Source organism: Diachasma alloeum, unplaced genomic scaffold (assembly GCF_001412515.2).
Source record: "Diachasma alloeum isolate Michigan unplaced genomic scaffold, Dall2.0 Dall_scaffold_00176, whole genome shotgun sequence".
Lineage (NCBI taxonomy): Eukaryota > Metazoa > Arthropoda > Insecta > Hymenoptera > Braconidae > Diachasma > Diachasma alloeum.
In genome coordinates, this window is record NW_021680342.1 from 4,319,119 (window position 1) to 4,337,558 (window position 18,440).

General features: G+C 37.8%; 1 protein-coding gene across 1 annotated transcript in view; it reads left to right on the forward strand.

Annotated features, from left to right (window-relative positions):
• LOC107040126 overlaps positions 1 to 17,574 on the forward strand; it is a 22,203-nt gene extending 4,629 nt beyond the window's left edge. Inside the window, exons 2-4 of the mRNA XM_015260099.1 lie at positions 11,717 to 11,889; positions 15,870 to 16,073; positions 16,203 to 17,574. Coding sequence (XP_015115585.1) covers positions 11,717 to 11,889; positions 15,870 to 16,073; positions 16,203 to 16,922 — 1,097 coding nt within the window. The 3' untranslated portion in view covers positions 16,923 to 17,574. The remainder of the gene's footprint in view (positions 1 to 11,716; positions 11,890 to 15,869; positions 16,074 to 16,202) is intronic.
• The last annotated feature ends 866 nt before the right edge of the window (positions 17,575 to 18,440 follow it).

The window sequence follows — 18,440 nt, forward strand, 5'->3', positions numbered from 1 at the left end:
AATTTCCCATTCTGCACCGAGGCATTTGCTTAACATCAATTCGAGTCACGGCGGAAATTAAAACGAGTTTGTGTGTATACGATACTGCATTAGTTCTCTCCGTTGTACTCATTTTTTTCGGTCGATTTGTACATGACAGAGACGATAATGCTTGTCACTAAAGTATAATTTATGGTTCTCACAATTACGCTTAATGTTGTTGGAAGTGTATTTATTTATCATCGACTATTTTTATCGTGTAACAACACGTTTTTTCCATTTTTTTCCACGATTTTTATTATCGCTCTGTTGGTTTTGGGAAATTCCGGGGGAATTACCGCCTCGAGTGGCGAGGTATTATGTTTCCTATCTGATTGAAATTAGCTTTAATTAACATTTTCAACTGTATGTTATTTAATAATGGAGTTGAAAACAATTCAATGGATGCAATCATGTAATGTTAATTGCAAATTGTGTGGCTTATGATAGTGTACAATGATACAATACTGATATTTGTGCATCGTGTGAGGGGTGAATTATTTTGGCGCGAGTTAACCCAGCGAAAGTGTGCGGGTGATAATTAAAATTGTTATTTATGACATTGAGCCCTAATCGTCCCGGTTCTCTTGCACAACGGGCATTAATTAGCAACGCCCGGATTACCTCGCGAGTCTCCCATAATGTATAACGTGACGTTCCCTCTCTCTTCCCTAGTAACACCGCAGTTGCTGGAGAAAAAAAGGAGAATCGAAAATTTTATAAATTCCAATTGCGGGTAATTGCGGCAGAGACATTTCAATCCTGGGTTTAAGAGGTTCATAGTTGCTGAGGCAAACTGATCATTAGTGATTGGATGATTTCCCTCGATAGTTGATTGAAAATTAACATATCCGATGCTCGTTGAATTAATTATACATCCAATCAGAGACGGGGAAAAAATTCATTGATTTAATTGTAGCCTTCGGTAATTATTGACCGATGGCCAACAAATGCCGAGTGATGAATTCATGATTTATAGTCATTATGCGAAGGATGAAGGTAGATGGCATTCAAAGGCATCGGGGGAAAAAATGGTGGAGAGTGAGCGTGAAAAATCAGTGGTTGGACGAACATTCATTGTTGAGGGATCAATGATATTAATTTACAGTAGAACAGAAAAATCACGAAATAAGTCCGACAGGTTTAATGAAGATGATGGAGTCACGATTTCAAAGTGAGTCCATTAATGGTTAAATTTTGCACAAGAAAAGAATTTTAATTCATTATCGAAATTTAGAATTTAAAATGATAATTAACGATTGAGTGATTTCCTTCAGTAGTCTGTTGAAAATTAATATATTCAATACGTCTTGAATTGATAAAATATTTAATAGTTTATACTGTTGGTCGATCATAATCATTGATCGACCATCAATAAATTTCGAGTTGGATGGAGATGGTGGAGTAAATTTTGCGCAAGAAGGGAATTATAATTCACTATAAAAATTTAGAATTTAAAGTGATAATTGACGATTGAATGATTTCTCTCAGTCGTTGATTGAAAATTACCATATTCAATGCTTCTTGAATTAATAAAATATTTGATTGCCGGGTTTAGTGAAGATTTATACTGTTGATCAGCAAATTTCGAGTGATAAATTCATGATTTATAGTCATTATGAGAAGACATGAATATTAATACCTTGAATCAACGTTTAGATAAAAGTAAATGCCATTCAAATGCGTCGGGGGAACATGATGGAGAATGAGCGTGAAAAGTCAGTCGTTGTGCGAACATTCATTACGAGCGATCAATGATATTAATTTACAGTGAAACCTGAAAATCATGAAATAACTCCGATATGCTTAATGAAGATGATGGAGTTTAACAGTGAGTTTTGTTTGCATTGTCTAACAGTGAGCTTTGCTTGTAACAATTTAACAGTGAGTTTTGTTTGCCACGCATTAACGCTTAAATTTCGCGCAAGAACGAAATTATAATTCATTATTGAAATTCATGAAATTGCATTACATTGATACATTTCAATTAGAGTTGAACAAGCTGATAATTAATGATTGCGTAGTATCTTTCAGCAGTTGATTGAAAATTAATATAGTCAATACTCCACGAATGAATGAAATATTTAATCAGCGACTGATAAAAGAATTCATTTAATTTAATTGGAGGCTTTAGTGGAAATTTACACTGTGGATAAATAATCATCACACGAAGAACTCAATATTATTAAATATTTAAATATTAAATATCATTAAGTATAATAATGGCAAATATTATTAAATATTGATAGATTGAAACAATGTTGATAACCGTAAATGCCATTTAAAAGCATCTGGGAGAAAACCCCACAGAAAATGAGCATGAAAAGTCAGTGGTTGTGCGAACATATATTGTCGAAGTATCAACGATATCAATTTACAGTAAAACGTGAAAATAACTCTCACGAAATAACTCTAAGAGGTTTAATGAAGATGATGGAGTACACGATGTAAAAGTGAGTTTTGTTTGTCACGAATTAACGCTTAAATTTCGCACAAGAAAGAAATGATAATTTATCATCGAAATTCATGAATTGCATTACATTCATACATTTCAATTAAAGTTGAACAAGCTGATAATTAATGATTGCATAATGTCCTTCGGTAGTTGATTGAAAATGAATATAGTCAATGCTCCACGAACGAATGAAATATTTAATCAGGGACTGATAAAAGAATTCGTCTCATTTAAACTTTAGTGGAAATTTGCACTGTTGGTCGGTCATAATCTTCACACGAAGAATTCAATATTATTAAATATTGATACATTGAAACAATGTTGCGATAACCGTAAATGCCATTTAAAAGCGTCTGGGAGAAAACCCCAGAGAAAATGAGCATGAAAAGTCAGTGGTTGTGCGAACATACATTATCGAAGTATCAATGATATCAATTTACAGTAAAACCTGAGAATCACGAAATAACTCTGACAGGTTTAATGAAGATGATGGAGTACACGATGTAAAAGTGAGTTTTGTTTGTCACGCATTAACGTTTAAATTTCGCGCAAGAAATAAATTATAATATTTATTGCATAAATACCGGGTTGAATATAATTCACTACCACCCTCCCTCGGTCTATCCTCAACCGTTAGCATTGCAGATAATCGGTTTGGTTGCGGGTAAAAGTCAATTCTCGGTTCTTCTGCGCACGCGATTCACGTTTGAGTGAAAAAGAGACACGATAAAGCGAATAATAAAATTGAAAAAATGGATGATAAAGGGAGGAGTAAAGTTGGGAGTAAACATGGAGTGGAGGTGGATCATTTTTTTTTTACTTTTTTCTTTTCGGGGAGATTGGAGGCAATCGATATCGACCTTTACCTTCGTAAACGAATGATCCGATTTCGATCGTACTCGTTTAAAACAATCGTCTCGAGTAAGGAGTATAGGTAGCCCGATCCCGAGCGTCGCGTCACACGCAACAGAGATAATATTCTTCGGGAAATGACACGCCAGGGGGTAACAACCCATGGTTAGTAATTGGGCTACCCGAGTCACGGCACGCAACTCCTTTTTAACCCCCTTTGTGCTACCAACGTGCCGGGTTCTCTCTCGTTTTTTTTGCACATTTTTAAAAATAATTCCGACGTGACAATGAGACATGCAGGAGACGCGGATGTGTCGTCCTTTTTTATCGACGACATCTTGGGGTTCCCGAATCAGAAGTGTGACTGTGAGCGTGCCCCGTCGACCTGAAAATACGGGGTTTCAATTAAAATCAGAGTTTATCGTACTTTATTATTTCTCATTGCATTTTAATTCTTCCTTTGGAGCTTGAGGTATTCATGAAATTGATATAATAAATAATTTATTTGGGGTGAATAAAAATGATGGGATTAATTAGTTAATTTCCACGTTTGTGCTACAAAAATGAAGGGTTTTCTCGTTTTTTTCACATTTTTAAAAATAATTTCCAACGTAACAATGAGACATGCAGGGGTCGCGGATGTGTTGTCCGTTTTTATCGACGACATCTTGTTATTCCCAGAACCAGAAGTGTGACTCCGTGAGCGTCCCCCGTCGACCTGAAAATACATGGTTTCAATTAAAATCAAAGTTTATCGTACTTCATTATTTTTCACTGCATTATTTATTCACCTTTGGAAGCCTTTATTTATCAAATTGATAAAATGAATAGTTTATTCAGAATGAATGAAAAATGACGAGGTTTTAAGTAGAATTATGTAAAGCACATAATTTTTTCTCAGTGCATTCTCAGCTCAACTCCCATCGAGATATAATAATAACCAGTGGTTAATTAAAGTATAATTTTTTTTCCAGTCGAGAGGTTAATAAAATGGTGATTATCGAGTGCTTCCGAACTGAAATTCCGCGGGAAACGACGGCTCAATTTAACGCTTGAAAAATGTTAAATGCCCTCGTACACGAGTGAGTTTTTTTTACTCATTTTTTTTATTTAGTTCGAGTTTTTTAAGCCGGGAGGCAAAAATCGACTGCGTCTCGGTTTAACTTTAGCAAACGTTAACTTCCCCTTTGGGCATCGCGACGCACGGCGACGTTGTTCAGGAATAACCTCGAGGATCGCACGCCATACCCAGGGTATTAATGTATAATTAACTGGCTGGCTTGATCGGTATCATGACAAAAAAAATATTCATGAAAGAATTATTTCGAGAAAATGTAAAACCGTGGCGCCTCGGTTCCATCATTATCCACTGACAACCCTCGCAGTTAGGAAAAATGGAAATTTCATGAACTTTTGACCAGTAATTTTCAGGAGAGTGACATTGGATTCGATTTAAGTGGGATAAACTGATGAAATTGAAGATTTCATTCAAAATTCAATGGAATTCTACATTTTTCCATAAAGTTTCGAATTTTTAAAGCCGAAATTATTTGAAATTTTTGTGTGAAGCTATCGATAAAATTTGTGGAAAATGTGATCAAGTGGCACTTCCCTTGGATCTTCAACTAATTTCGTGCTTGTGACTTTGGAATTTATTTTAAAATTACTGAAGACATAAAATTTCAGTTTAATTAGTCCACGAAAATTAATAGAACACTGCTAGAAAAAAATTGAAATTCTCGATTTCACGGAAATTTTAATGGAATTCCAAATTTTTTAGCCGGAGGAAGACAAGAATTTTTCAACTTACTTGAATTTTCATTAAAAACATGAATATTCAATGCAATTGAAGAAATATTTATAATTTCTCTTTTTTCCATTAATTTAAATGCAACAATTGCCCTGAAATTTCCAATTTTTCCATCAAATTTTGAATTTTCAACAACGAAATTCCTTGAAATTCCATTGAAACTAGAATGCGCTAAAACTATCTAAGAATGACCCCGAAAAATTCCTGCGACTATTACACGAGTGCATTAAAAACCGCAGAACAAATACAACCTAGAAAAACCATAAATCAATCCATTACTTGACATTGCTCCCGCGCGAAATCAATTAGTGACTCCAGGGCGCCCCAGTGATAAATTACATTTCATATTCCATGAATGCACCTCGGCGATTAAACTGTCGAACGTTTCCATGAAACGCCAGCGCAAAACAGCTGAACCTGTGAATAAAGCAGAACAAGTTTCCTCTTCTTAAAAAAACCCCCCGAGAAATCCTGGGGAAAAAAAATGGAGTAAACCGGGTGTATCGTATGACGTCGTTTACACGCTGCCGATCTGGCCGTCGAGGAGTCTTTCACGTATGAGTGGTGTATAATTATACCCACATAGTGACGTTACCGAGGAGTCCTTTAACGACATTCAAACGAGGAAGGGGTAGAAAACTCTCGGGTTCCTCTCCAGATCATCGCATGTTACCATGTACTCAAACGATTACACTCACGTCTTCGTACCCCTTCCACCGGCCCTCAAAAAGTGAAAATTCAGTTCAACAGACACAACAACGTCAGCGTGAGAGATGTGTGTACGCCAGTGGCGGGGCCTTTCATTAACGTAAAGATATTTAATTCAAACTCGTCCGACGGGGACGGTTGTAACACTCGCCGAGAGTTGGAAGGGTAAAATGTGTATACAGGAGGGTCGAGAGAGACGAAGCGAGAGGGGGGAGGGCGGTGAGAGAGGGGCTCAAACTGGGCGTCAGGAGGATTGATGGTGTCTAGATGCAAATGTAGTCAGTCCGGCACGCAAACCCAGCATATACAACCCACCTACCGACGCCTTATGCCAGTTAACGCCTTACAACTTAATAATCCTCTTCTCACCCGAAAAACCCTCTCCTCCCGGGATCAACCACTTCCCTTTAATTTTAGTTCTAATCGTGCGGTGAGGAGGGGTGGATTTTCGGGAGACGCTGGATGCGGGCGGATCTGAGAGGTTAGGGTAGACCAGGTGGCGCTGGCGGATACGAGGAATAAAGCGCTTGAATCAAATAAAACTCTTTTTCGCCACTAGGCCCGATAAACCGCGATTCGAGGCCCGAGCGAAGACCCGAGCGAAGCGAGGTTAAAATCGCGGCTTTTGGGCCTAATGACAAAAAATATTGTTCGACACACGGCCGAGGGAACTTTTCTACCTCATATGATGACAGAACTCGCCTTCGGCTCGTCCTGTAACCTCATATTCGCCAGAAAAGTTCCTCACGGCCTAGTATCGAAATGTACTATTATGCCACTAGGCCCGAAAACATTTTGTTACGGCGATAAAAGTATTATCTGACCCATGTGATTATAATACTTCTATCGCCTGATGACGTAATGTACTATTTGTCATCCCAAATTTTCGTTATGACTAAAAATGTTGTTCGTCACAGGGGCTAAAAAATCTTTTCTGACGAATATGAATTTAAGTTTTAATCATATTAGCTGGAAACGTTTTTTTCGGCCTAATGACAAAATGGACTATTCTGTTATTGCTGCTACGTTCACCACGTGCCGAAATATGCCTCTTCGTTTATTTGTATAAAGAAAAGCCCGAAATATTATAAAAACGAATTCAATGTCGCTCTCCTGGAAATTACTACTCAATCATCTGCGGAATTTTGTTCGAATACAATAAAACCGTTTGAAACGCTTGTGACGATGGTATCTCAGAGGTTACGTGATCCAGGTGGCGCTGACGACGTTGTTACGAGTAATTCGAATAATTGATCCTGAAACTTGTCGCACCTCGGGGAATCCCAGGCAGACGCAGAAGGGGTATCCTCGGAATTTTGTGGACCATATCAGCTAAAGCCCAGTGTTTTCGTCTCACCAATGCACCGGTATTTCTCGGTCCTCCCCCGGGGAGTGAGAAACACCACGGGCCCTGTCGTTCTCAGCGCTAATGACTTTGTTGGCTCACGCTTAACAAGACTACCTTCTGAACTCGGTATATGTAATGAACATTTTGCTACTTGGCACTTTCCAACTTGTATACTAGAATCTGATGATTATGCAGAGCATTATCTTTTACGTTAAGGAGTGTACAGCGTGTGCCAAGGCGTTTTTGTCACGATTAAACGAGAGCGATGCTCATGTCTATCGAATTCTCTGCCAAAATAGTGGTATAAACATTTCACTTTTTTAGTCCCCGAGAGAATTCCTATCTGATCCATGAAATTAATGGTCATTGTAATTTTACTCGAGTGAGTGCATTCGACAGATTTATCTCGTGTCTGTGATATTCAACGTTTGATTAATCTGCTCTATTAATTTTTAATGCCAATTATTAATTGAATAAATCTCGAAATGTCAATTAGAATCGTTAAAATAATAATTATCAGCTGGGGGGCTTTGAGAATATCGTGATAATAAAATTACACACCGGAGTGAAACGATAAAACGGAAGACAAATGAAACGACGATGAATATACTCATGCTCAACTGAGGAAAACGTTAATTATGAAAATATCTCGAGTGAATCGGAGGTGGTTGGGCACGGGTATGGAATTAATTACCAACTTCTCGCCCCTCGTAAACTCGGGGTATAATCGACGGCCAAAGCGACAAAGAGTGATCGCACAGAGGCATGTCGTTGTAATCAGTTTATACATACACATTTATGATTTTTCATACTTTTTTCTTTTTCATTGTTGTGATAGGGAGAGTGGTCAAACGCGATGGAGTCTTGGTTTGCGTGTACACGCGACATGTCTTAACGTCATAATCTTCACCGACTTGTCCCCCCGGTGGTATCAGGACACGTATGAGGGGTTTTTCTGTCGTCACAGCGTTAGGCGAAAAATTGAGGGGAGAGGAAGTCGCATGTGATAATTACGCCGAAAAAAATGAATTTATCGTATGTGCAGGAGATAGAATGTGACACGAAAATGTTTTGTGGCAAAATATATTGCAAAACTCGAGGAAAAAAAAATTTAAGGGATGAAATTGTACATAATTTATTATATTTTTTGTCTTTTAATTTTTGTTGGAATTTACAGAAGAAAATTTTTATCAACTCTCTATTTATTCATTTTTAAATTAGTTAAAATTTGAAATAAATCGAATGATCAGCTTCTTTATTATCGGGTCAGAGTCATTTTTTTTACCTCTCGGGTAATTTATTGCACAATTTTTTTTGAAAACATGGAAAATATAATTTGGACTTCAATTGCATCGAAAAAAATTAATCTATTCTACGTATAGGAGGTAATCTATGACATGACAATGTTTTAGGGGAGGGTGGGGCAAAACGACCCCCTTTCAATTGTCAATAACTTGTGAATGACATTGTGAAAATTCCCAGTTTCAACTTCATTTTGAAGATAATTTTTCATTCTTCAAAACGAGCTCTAACTCATCTCAGTCGGATCATTGAATCGAAAAATATTGACGATTGAAGGGGGGCCGTTTTGCCCCATCCTCCCCTATATCAAAATATATCGGAATTGTCAAAGTGGCAAAATTTATTCAGAATTTTTTCTATTTCCTTTCTGCGATTTTTCAATAGTTATAGTAAATCTTTTATCATTCAGTTTTCATTAATCTTTCTTTTATCCCATTGTACTAATTTTATTGATTAATTTATTAATTTGTAGACATTTGTAATTAAATTATTTTTTGTTTTTTTTGTTCTTGAATTTGCTCTCCTGTCGATGAAAAAGTCGGGATGAGTTACTATCGAACTATCAACTTCTTTATTATCAGATCAGAGTCATTTGATTTTTTTTACCTCTCGGGTAATTCATTGGACAATTTTTCTTAAAAACATGGAAAAAAATCAAATTGAACTTTTTCATCCTGAAGGGTTTCTACCCACGAGACGATCCTTCAAGCTGCCACTGTGCGCCTGGCACGGACGTGCTCGTTCTGGATTATGGATTATCAATAATGAGAGTCGACGATCGATATCCATCGGTACGTTGGTTTAGAGTCACTCCGAATGTTTGTCTCATGAAATGGAGAGACCGGGGGTTAGGTTTGAATGAATCGCCGTCTAATTACAAGGATTGATGCTCGTTTGAACGAGTCCCGGTCTCTCTCGTTCTACTGTTACCTCTTGAGAGACCGCTGGTGCAATAAAACGGACGAAATCTTCATGCTGCCTTGAGTGAGAAGCTGAAGCTCTGTGGAAAGAACGAGGTCATAAACTGTGAGAATAAAAAATCTCTCGAGAAGTCTCGTCTCTTTTAATCCAACATCACTATTGGAACAAAATTGAAATTTCATGGACAGTTATCTAGTAATCTTGAGGAGAATGACATTCAATTGGATTTAGGAGGAAAAAAAGTTATGAAATTTCAGATAAATTATGACATTCAATGAAATTTCGTACTTTTAGATAGTAGGGTGATAATAATTCCTCAACTTGCCTGAATTTTCAATGAAAAAATTAATATTCAGTATCAAATTACACAGAATTTCGGGTTAATTAAAAATTTACAAAGTTATTTACCGTAATTTTCGCGATTTCTAGCAATTTTCAGCGAATAATTGAAGTAAAATTCACAGGCTCCGAGAATATTCTACATAAAATTTGGGATTTCCAGTGAAACTATAATGTGATAAGAATTTTCAACAAGTGTACTGAAAATTTCATTAAAAAAAAATCATAAATTCCGGAAATAAGAAACCCCTCAATTCTCATTTCTTCAATCCAACATTCAGAACTGAATCTTTCAGAGCCGTGTTACAACCCCGAGATAGCAAAAAAATTTAATTTTAAAATTTCTCACACCACTCAGACAATATTCATCATCAAACAAAAACCTAATTCAATTTATTAACTCATCTGCATTATTCATGACAATAAAATATGTGAATAGAATTGAAAATGCCATTGAGAGGAATAAATATTGGGGACGTAAAAATATGCGCGATCCTATCGCGATGGAAAATCTTGTTTCGATTTTCTCCATGTCAGGGGCATTGTCCATTTGTCCCCCCAGGATTGTCTCGGGAGAGGGAAGAATATTGGGAAATTGCGGAAAAAAAGTACAAGCAACCAAAAGCGAAGGAGTGCGAGAGGGGGATAGAAAAAAAAGCGGAGAGATAAGTCCATCGCGAACCGTGGGGTCAATCATAATTCTCGATCTTTTATTCAATTCCCCGGCGCCGGCATTAGCATACATATACACATTGTGTGAGAGAGAGAGGTAAACAATCGTCGTTCAAAGATTCCCCAAAGATGATAACACATTTTCCCGCCACTGGGTATTCCAGGCTGGCTGTGGAGAATGAAACAGTGCTCGTAAAATTATGAAATTTTCATGTTTATTCAATATTGTAGGTTATACATATCGAAATGGAGGGGTTAGGGGTCTTATCGTGTGGCAGGGTCAGGGACATAGATTCCAACCGGGGGATTGGAGACTAATTTTATGAATCTACATGATTAGAAAAAAAAATGGAATTCTGTGGAGAACTGAACAGCAATTTTGGGAAGAGGGACATTGGATTCGATTCAGGGGGACAAGCCTTGTGATATTTCCAGTTCCAGATGAAATTCAAGTTTAGTGAACTAAGAGTGAGTTATCTAATTGGTCAGTTAATGTGGAATTTAAGGATAGCCAAGGATTTTTTACAGTTTGGCACAGACCAGACTAGAGATTCAACCATTTTCAATCAGCAAATTTGTCAATTACATTGCGTGAATAATCACCGTCATTAAAATTAAATTTTACACAGAATTATTATTTTTTCCAACATTCGTTGTTTATGAATAAATAATTAAAATTGTTTACATTTTCAGAAACCTTATTTTTTGGCATAAAATCAATTTCTGGTAAAATTTTGAATATGATTGAATTTGTTACGATTCTAAACAAATGATTTTTACGGTGTAAAATCAATTGTTTATAAATTATTTATAGAATTTTTTTAGTATTTCTCAAGTCCTTGAAAAGTAAACTTTCTATTTCTCTTCAGATTTTTAAAATGTGTTCTACTCTTAAGAGTATATTCACCTAATTTTCCCAAATTTTAATTACTTTCACTCAAGAATTGACCTGGAATTATCAGGATGTGTTTATTTCCAATTTCTAATTCATTAATTAATCATTCATTTCGCATAGTCAAAACATTTCGGTTGAAATAAACATAATTCTATTCAATCAGCAAAAATGGTGCAGAAAAGAACAGAAACATTTTAAATAACGAATTTTAGTCGATGGTCATTCCTCTGGATGTACAATCCTCATTATGATCAATTTTCAGACCGAACTCACGAAAACGATAACGAATTATTAGGATAAAAAAAAAGATAACGAATTATTCAAGAAAAATCTTGCGAAAAAAAAAGAATTAATGCCTCATGTTTTCACCACTTTTCTGATTTCTTTTTTTCCCAGGTTGTGACGGTGAGTCTGACGAAGGCGGAAGCAAGAGAAGAAGAAGCCGTACGAATTTCAATAGTTGGCAGTTGGAGGAGCTAGAACGTGCATTCCTCTCGAGCCACTATCCAGACGTTTTTATGCGGGAAGCGTTGGCTGGGAGGCTTGACCTGAAGGAGAGCCGTGTTGCGGTGAGTTTCACCCTTCATCACCCATCCAACAATCCACAGAAGACCCGGCAAAAAAACCTAATTCTAATCTCGCATAATTTCAAATAAAAATTCCCCCCTCCATTCCCTTGAATATCCTATTTTGTTTGTTTTGACGCGCGTCAGTTGCGTGTCTATTAGATGGGTCCTCGAGATAGTCCTCGAAAAAACGAGAGGTTCTCGGCTTTCGAGAGGCTCTCAGTGTCAATTTGAGATTTCCACACTGGTAGCAGACAATTGAAATTTCACGGATAGTTTGAGTAGTACTTTTCAGGAGAGTGACATTGAATTCGATTTAGGGAAGAATAAAACATGAAATTTTAAATTGCATTGAAAATTCAAGAATATATCCAGAGGAATTTTCTTAATTTCTGCTCATTATCATGGAATAATTGAATTAAAATTTACAATTTTCATTGATTTGTAAACAAAATTTTGGATTTTCCATTACTGAATTTCCTGAAATTCCAGTGGAACTGTATCGTGACAAAAATTCTATTTATTTATTCTTTCATTTCTATTTTTTCTAGTGCCCGAAGTACACTAGAAATTTCAGACAATAATTTTTTCAAATTCAGTTTTTCCAAATTGTTAAATTCAGAATTATTCAAATCTCAATTGGAATATTTCAATAACCTTTGGTTAAGATCACTCAAGTTCACGATCAACTTCAAAAACAAATTCTTATTTATCGAGTGAATTGAGAATGTTAAAAAATTACAAAAAAAGCCACGAGGAAATTATTGTAATCTCGTTGAAAAAGCCCCACCATTTTGTTTGTTTTGACGTGCGTCAGTTGCGTGTCTATTAGATGGGTGCTCGAGATAGTCCTCGAAAAATCGAGAGGTTCTCGGTTTTCAAGAGGCTCTCAGTGTCATGATACAGACTCCGAACATTGTACGAGGGTTGGCGACGGCTCCTGACCGCTCGACCCTTGACTCTTTATCTCGAGGGGGTAGTTGGTCCATCTGTTCCTTCTGCGGTCATGTGCCCAGTAGCGCCAAATGGGTGGGGTGTCCATCCGGAAAAAGGGCCATCCTGATACGATTTTAAACCGATAAATTCAAAGTTGCTCCCCAATGACATCACCAACGACTGAGTCCACCGGCTATTTGCCCCCTTAATCTCCACCCATTGTATTATAAACACGATAAAAATTATCGTTCACTCAATGCTGATGGATGTTGACGTGAAAATTACCCTCATAGAGTCTGAAAATCACCGAACGACACCCACACCTTCAACACCCACTAACAATTCCCGAAGAATTCGCGGAGAAATCGATCTCAGCTTTGCTATCATAATCCTGTCGTGGCCCGCAGCGAACGTGCCTATTTCGCCGTCAACCATTTCATTACCTCACAACACCACTCACTCGCTCATCCCACGAAACATTCGCGAGTGTAAAGACGCGATGAAGTCCGGAGGAAATACGAGAAAATGGATAAAAAATGTTGGCCTTCAATTTCATACCCGCGATTTCTAAAGTTTTGATCAGATTTTCCCGAAAACTGGAATTGAGATATTTAATTTTCAAATTTCGTATTTTCTACTCAATAGAGAGTGTGAAGAAACTCAATTCGATTCATTCAAAAGTTTCAATTGAGCACTCCTTTATTTCCTCAGAAATCCCCAATTTTCTTCGACCTTTTCGCTTAAACGCCTTGCTGATCCCCATAATTAGTTAACTGCACCCAACGTGTCTATTTCCCCATCAACAATTTCATTACCTTACAACTGCACTCACTTCCCATCTCGCGAAACATCCTCGTGAGTAAAGCGATGCACACGGAGAAAAATTTTCTAGAAAAATTCATATGCACTATTAGAAAATTTCAACAATCACTCATTCACGCGAAATTTTCATATATTTCGTTATTGAAATCCCAGTTGAACTCCGTATGGAATTGCAATTTTCAGATCCGCATTACAATGAAAATTATTAAATATTTTGAAAATTCAAGGAACATTTTTCCTGGATGTTCAAAGAGTTTTAGAATGTTAGATGTCATTAAAATGTCAATGATAATCTAATGAAATAATAATGCTATGAAAAATTTTCAAGCTAAATTGAATTCAAATTCACAATATTAAGTATTCAAATGTAGCTATTGCTTAATTTCCAAAAAATTGTTAACATTATACCCATCAAACATACAAATGATCTCGCAAAACCAGAAAAATTATTGTGTAGCACCCGGAAAATTATGGTTTCCCTAATAATTTTTCCAGTGTTGCACGAGAATTTTTCCAAGTGTGTAATTTGCGCAACGTTTACGTGCACGGAGAGAAAAATTCAATAAAAATTACGTATCTTTTCCGTAATACCGGAGCGCAATGTGGTTGTAGGAAATTTTACGGAACTGTCACGTAATTTCTACCCGAATCTCCTGTGAAAAATTACGATACCTTCACTTAAATGTTCTGAGACGATTCCGTAACCGGTGAGCGAACCGTGAGTTCCGTAATTTTTACTGAACATATCTCTCCGCGTGCTGAGCAGATGAATTTTTCTAAAAAAAAATTTTCTCCGTGTGAACTACAAAGGAAACACGAGTAAATAGATAAATATGGGGTTGGCCTTCAATTTCACGGACTGCCGGATGAGTCTCGCGTATGACTGGTATATTTATATTTATGCGGTTAGATACGCTCCATAGAATGTAAGGGAGATTGAACGCTTATGCATATGCCGACCCTAGTCTCGGCCCTGAGATAATGGTCTGCAGTAAGGACGAAAAAAGGGAGTCCCTCATCTCAATGAGGGGGAGACCCGGCAACCCGACCGTACGAGACTGGTGACAGCCTCATCCTCTGACGCGTTTCTTTCTTCGCTGTATCTCCATCGGTAAATGACAAAGATTAGATAAAACCCACCACATGTTTAGATTGGAATCTCAGATATGCGTTAATGCGTGACATAATGAAGTCGTCTGGTCATGTCGAGTTGACTCGATGTCAGTTGGAGTTGAGGGATAAAAATGAGGGATGAGGGAATCAAAAGAGAGTATGTACATGAGCATCGATCCGAGATATCGCGTGAGAGAACAGCGCGGCTTGCACCTACCGTGGTTAGGCTCAGTAACTAATGTCTTCATTTCTAGAGTTTTAAATTCTACTCCTGACACTATGAACATTCATCAGTTGATCTTGAATTTAATTAAAATAATAACGGAACGATCTGCAAATCACAAAAAAATTATGAATGGAGGTGATGAATGGGGAACTTAATTAAAGTAGATTTTGGGATTTGATTCAAGTCGAATTGATATTTAACTTTTATGAAATTTTTTAATTGTATCACTGGAATGCAGATTTTTGCTCTGATTGTGGATGGATATTGTTAACAATAAATAAAACAAAACGGTAAACTGTGGTTGAATAAATTTCAATTGTTTTCACATTTTCAGTAAAAAAAATCGGATTTTAATTGTTATTTATAAAAACGAAAACAGCAATTAAATTATTTAAAAAAATTACGATTCTGAATTCCATCGAGATTTCGGGTAATTGTTAATTGAAAAATCACCTCCTGAGGGTAGAACTACTTTAAGACCTTAATACACTAAGAAAAAAATTCAATTCCAGCAAGAAAATATTTTTCAGACAAGAATTTATAGGGAGATTTTGTACGGAAATTTCAAGCCTTCGTTTGTCTGACATAAATTTGATCGGCAGAATATTTTTTCTCAGTCTCCAAAATTTAAAAAGCTCAATTCCATGCATTTAAAAATTTTATTCGACCCATCGTAGCCTCCAATTCAGTTTTCTCAAATTCTCAAATTGAAAGTCATGTAAATTCCAACTTGAGGATTCCAATGTTCAGTCAAGATCAAAGTTCAAAAATAAACTCTCATTCACTCTCAAATCCTCCTGATCTCTCCCTCATCCCCTCGAAAATCCCCAATTTCCTGCAGCCCTTTCGCTCAAGCACCTCGCTGATCCCCACATATTGTTAACAGGTGTGGTTTCAAAATCGTCGAGCAAAGTGGCGCAAGAAGGAGCACACGAAGAAGGGTCCAGGTAGGCCAGCGCACAACGCTCACCCCCAGAGCTGCAGTGGCGAGCCAATTCCCCCTGAAGAGCTGAGAAGAAAAGAGCGAGAGAGGCGGCAGAAGAAGCTGCTGAAAGCCCTCGAGAGACAGCAGCGAAAGCTGGCGGCCAAGGTAAACTACTCCCCCCGAAAGCTCTCACCCCTCCGCGGCCGCGAGTCGCAAAAACCCTCAAAACTCGTTTAAACTTGCGCCAACATGAGATTAAAAAACTTTAATTTACCGCATTTTCTGTCGTAATAGGGCATCTCTGTGGACCTCTCAACGCTGAAAGCCGACTGGGAAGCGAGGAGTGCAGCGGCGTCGAGCGGTGGTTTAAACGGTCATCTGAGTGGATCATTCGGTCAATTGGGGGGTTTGAACGAAGGTAGCAGTGTCTCTGGCTCCGGTAATGACGTCAATGAGGAGATTGATGTGGTTGGGGGCTTGGACTCGTGTTCTGAGAGTGGTAGTGAGCGAATGGACTCGGCAGCGGACGGTTCGATCGATGGTGAGTGCTACTCGAGGCTTACGATTGATCAGAGTGACCACGGAAGGACGTCACACTCATCAGTGGAGCATCAGAGTCCAAAGAGTGGATTGAGCATCAATTTGGATCTCAATCATCAGCAGGGAATTCGTCGCTGGGGCTTGAGCCTCCTCGAGCGACGGAGGGAACTCGTCAGTCTGAGCAACAGCGTTGCGAGGAGATCGACGGAGAGTCCGCGAAGTCTAGTGAGAAGTCCCTTGGATAGAAATGACGACGAGGTGCAGAGTGGCAGCATTGATCTGTCGGTGAAAGGAAGAGAGGACAGGAGGAGGCTCAATCCTTTCTCGATCGACAGTCTTCTTGGGAATAATCGAGCCATTACACCCAGGGACGATCAGAATCGCTCATCAACACCCAGTAATCTCACCAATGGCAGGCAATCTAGTTCACCAACATCACCAATATCCGTACCAACGTCACCATCCACCACGTAGTCCTGTTTTAGTAACGATAATAGGAGGTTTATGCAACGATTTATCCATGGAGACTGATTTAATATCACTATTCGACATATCTGCTCTGAGTGATTGTCGATGCCCCAGCCCCCCCCTCTCAGGCAACAAATGTTCAGTGTGCAATAAGGAAGTGAGTGTGATGATTACGAGAGAGAATCGATAAATCGACATTGACTCTGAGAGTTTAACAATGATCGAGTGTATTTATAATGTAAATAGTCGAAGGATTTTTAATTTAAAATGAAAACGTGTAAACAGATGTTATCGCGGGAGTTAGGTGTTAGAAGTTTCATGGAAATGATTAAAGATGGGGGGGAATTAATTTAATGAGGTAGAGGATGATGTTAGCCTGATTGCCGTGTACATAGATTCGACGTAGGGCATGAAGTGAATCAGGATAATGAAAATTGGATGATACCATTGTTTAATGAACACTAAAAGAAATAATTTCCTGTAAACCTTTTAGAGAGTGAAAATGAGCGATGAAAATTGTGCAAATTGTGGTAATTGATAAGTATTTGTTTTTTCTGGAGGAAAAATTGATGAAAAAAGGAGAGATTTAAGAGATGCCATAAATGCCCATGACGTGCAAAAACACAAAACATTACCAATAATATCCAATTATAAATATATTAATTTATTCTCAAGAAAAATTCACAAAAGTCTAATTATTGAATGATACATTATTCTATTATCCCAGGTGGTTATTTCTAATTCATTATTCATTATCGTCATTCACCCGCACTCATCAGCGGGAAAAAAGGGAAATCACGATCGTGATTTGACCTTCCGAAGTGACGACGCAGTACAGCCAAGGTACAATGCATGGACAATGAGTCGGTGCTCGTAATTTACTTTATGAAGTCACGGGAGGGGGTACACTGGAAGGCGATTGCACTGGCCCATGTGGTGTATGTGAAACGCCTCGTTCAACGACAAAGGCCCATTGTGCCTTGGGCGAAGCCGCAATAATATTATTAGCCATATACCATACGCTTACTCTCGCCCTCAAGCGTCTCCATCTCGACGCGAGAAAGGGCTCTGAAGACCAAGTGGTGTATCCTACGGTTCTACCAGTGAGGACTCAATTCACCTGGCCTCTACCTTCGGCTTTCCCTTTCACGTATTCACTGATATGCAGGTTATTGGATTTTCCGGATACCCATCATCCTAATGGTGATTTTCCTTTCTCAATTCGTTTTTCAATTCAATTCGCACTTACTTGTGTGAAGCTTTCCTTTCTTCATTCAAATTTCAAATGTATTAAATTTAGATTGCAATTATTCTCTGACAACTAATTGTTTTGCTCACAAAGTCGTCAATATATTTTTGCTAATAAAGTAACAATTGACTTCCGGATGGATTTTCTATGACGATTCACTTTAAATTGAATTCAATGATTCATTCAGTTCAACATTACCCCATCTTGAAAATTTCCGGCCGGCCTTTCCTTGAATATTGGTTCTAAATAAATTTTTTAAACAACGGATGACATGA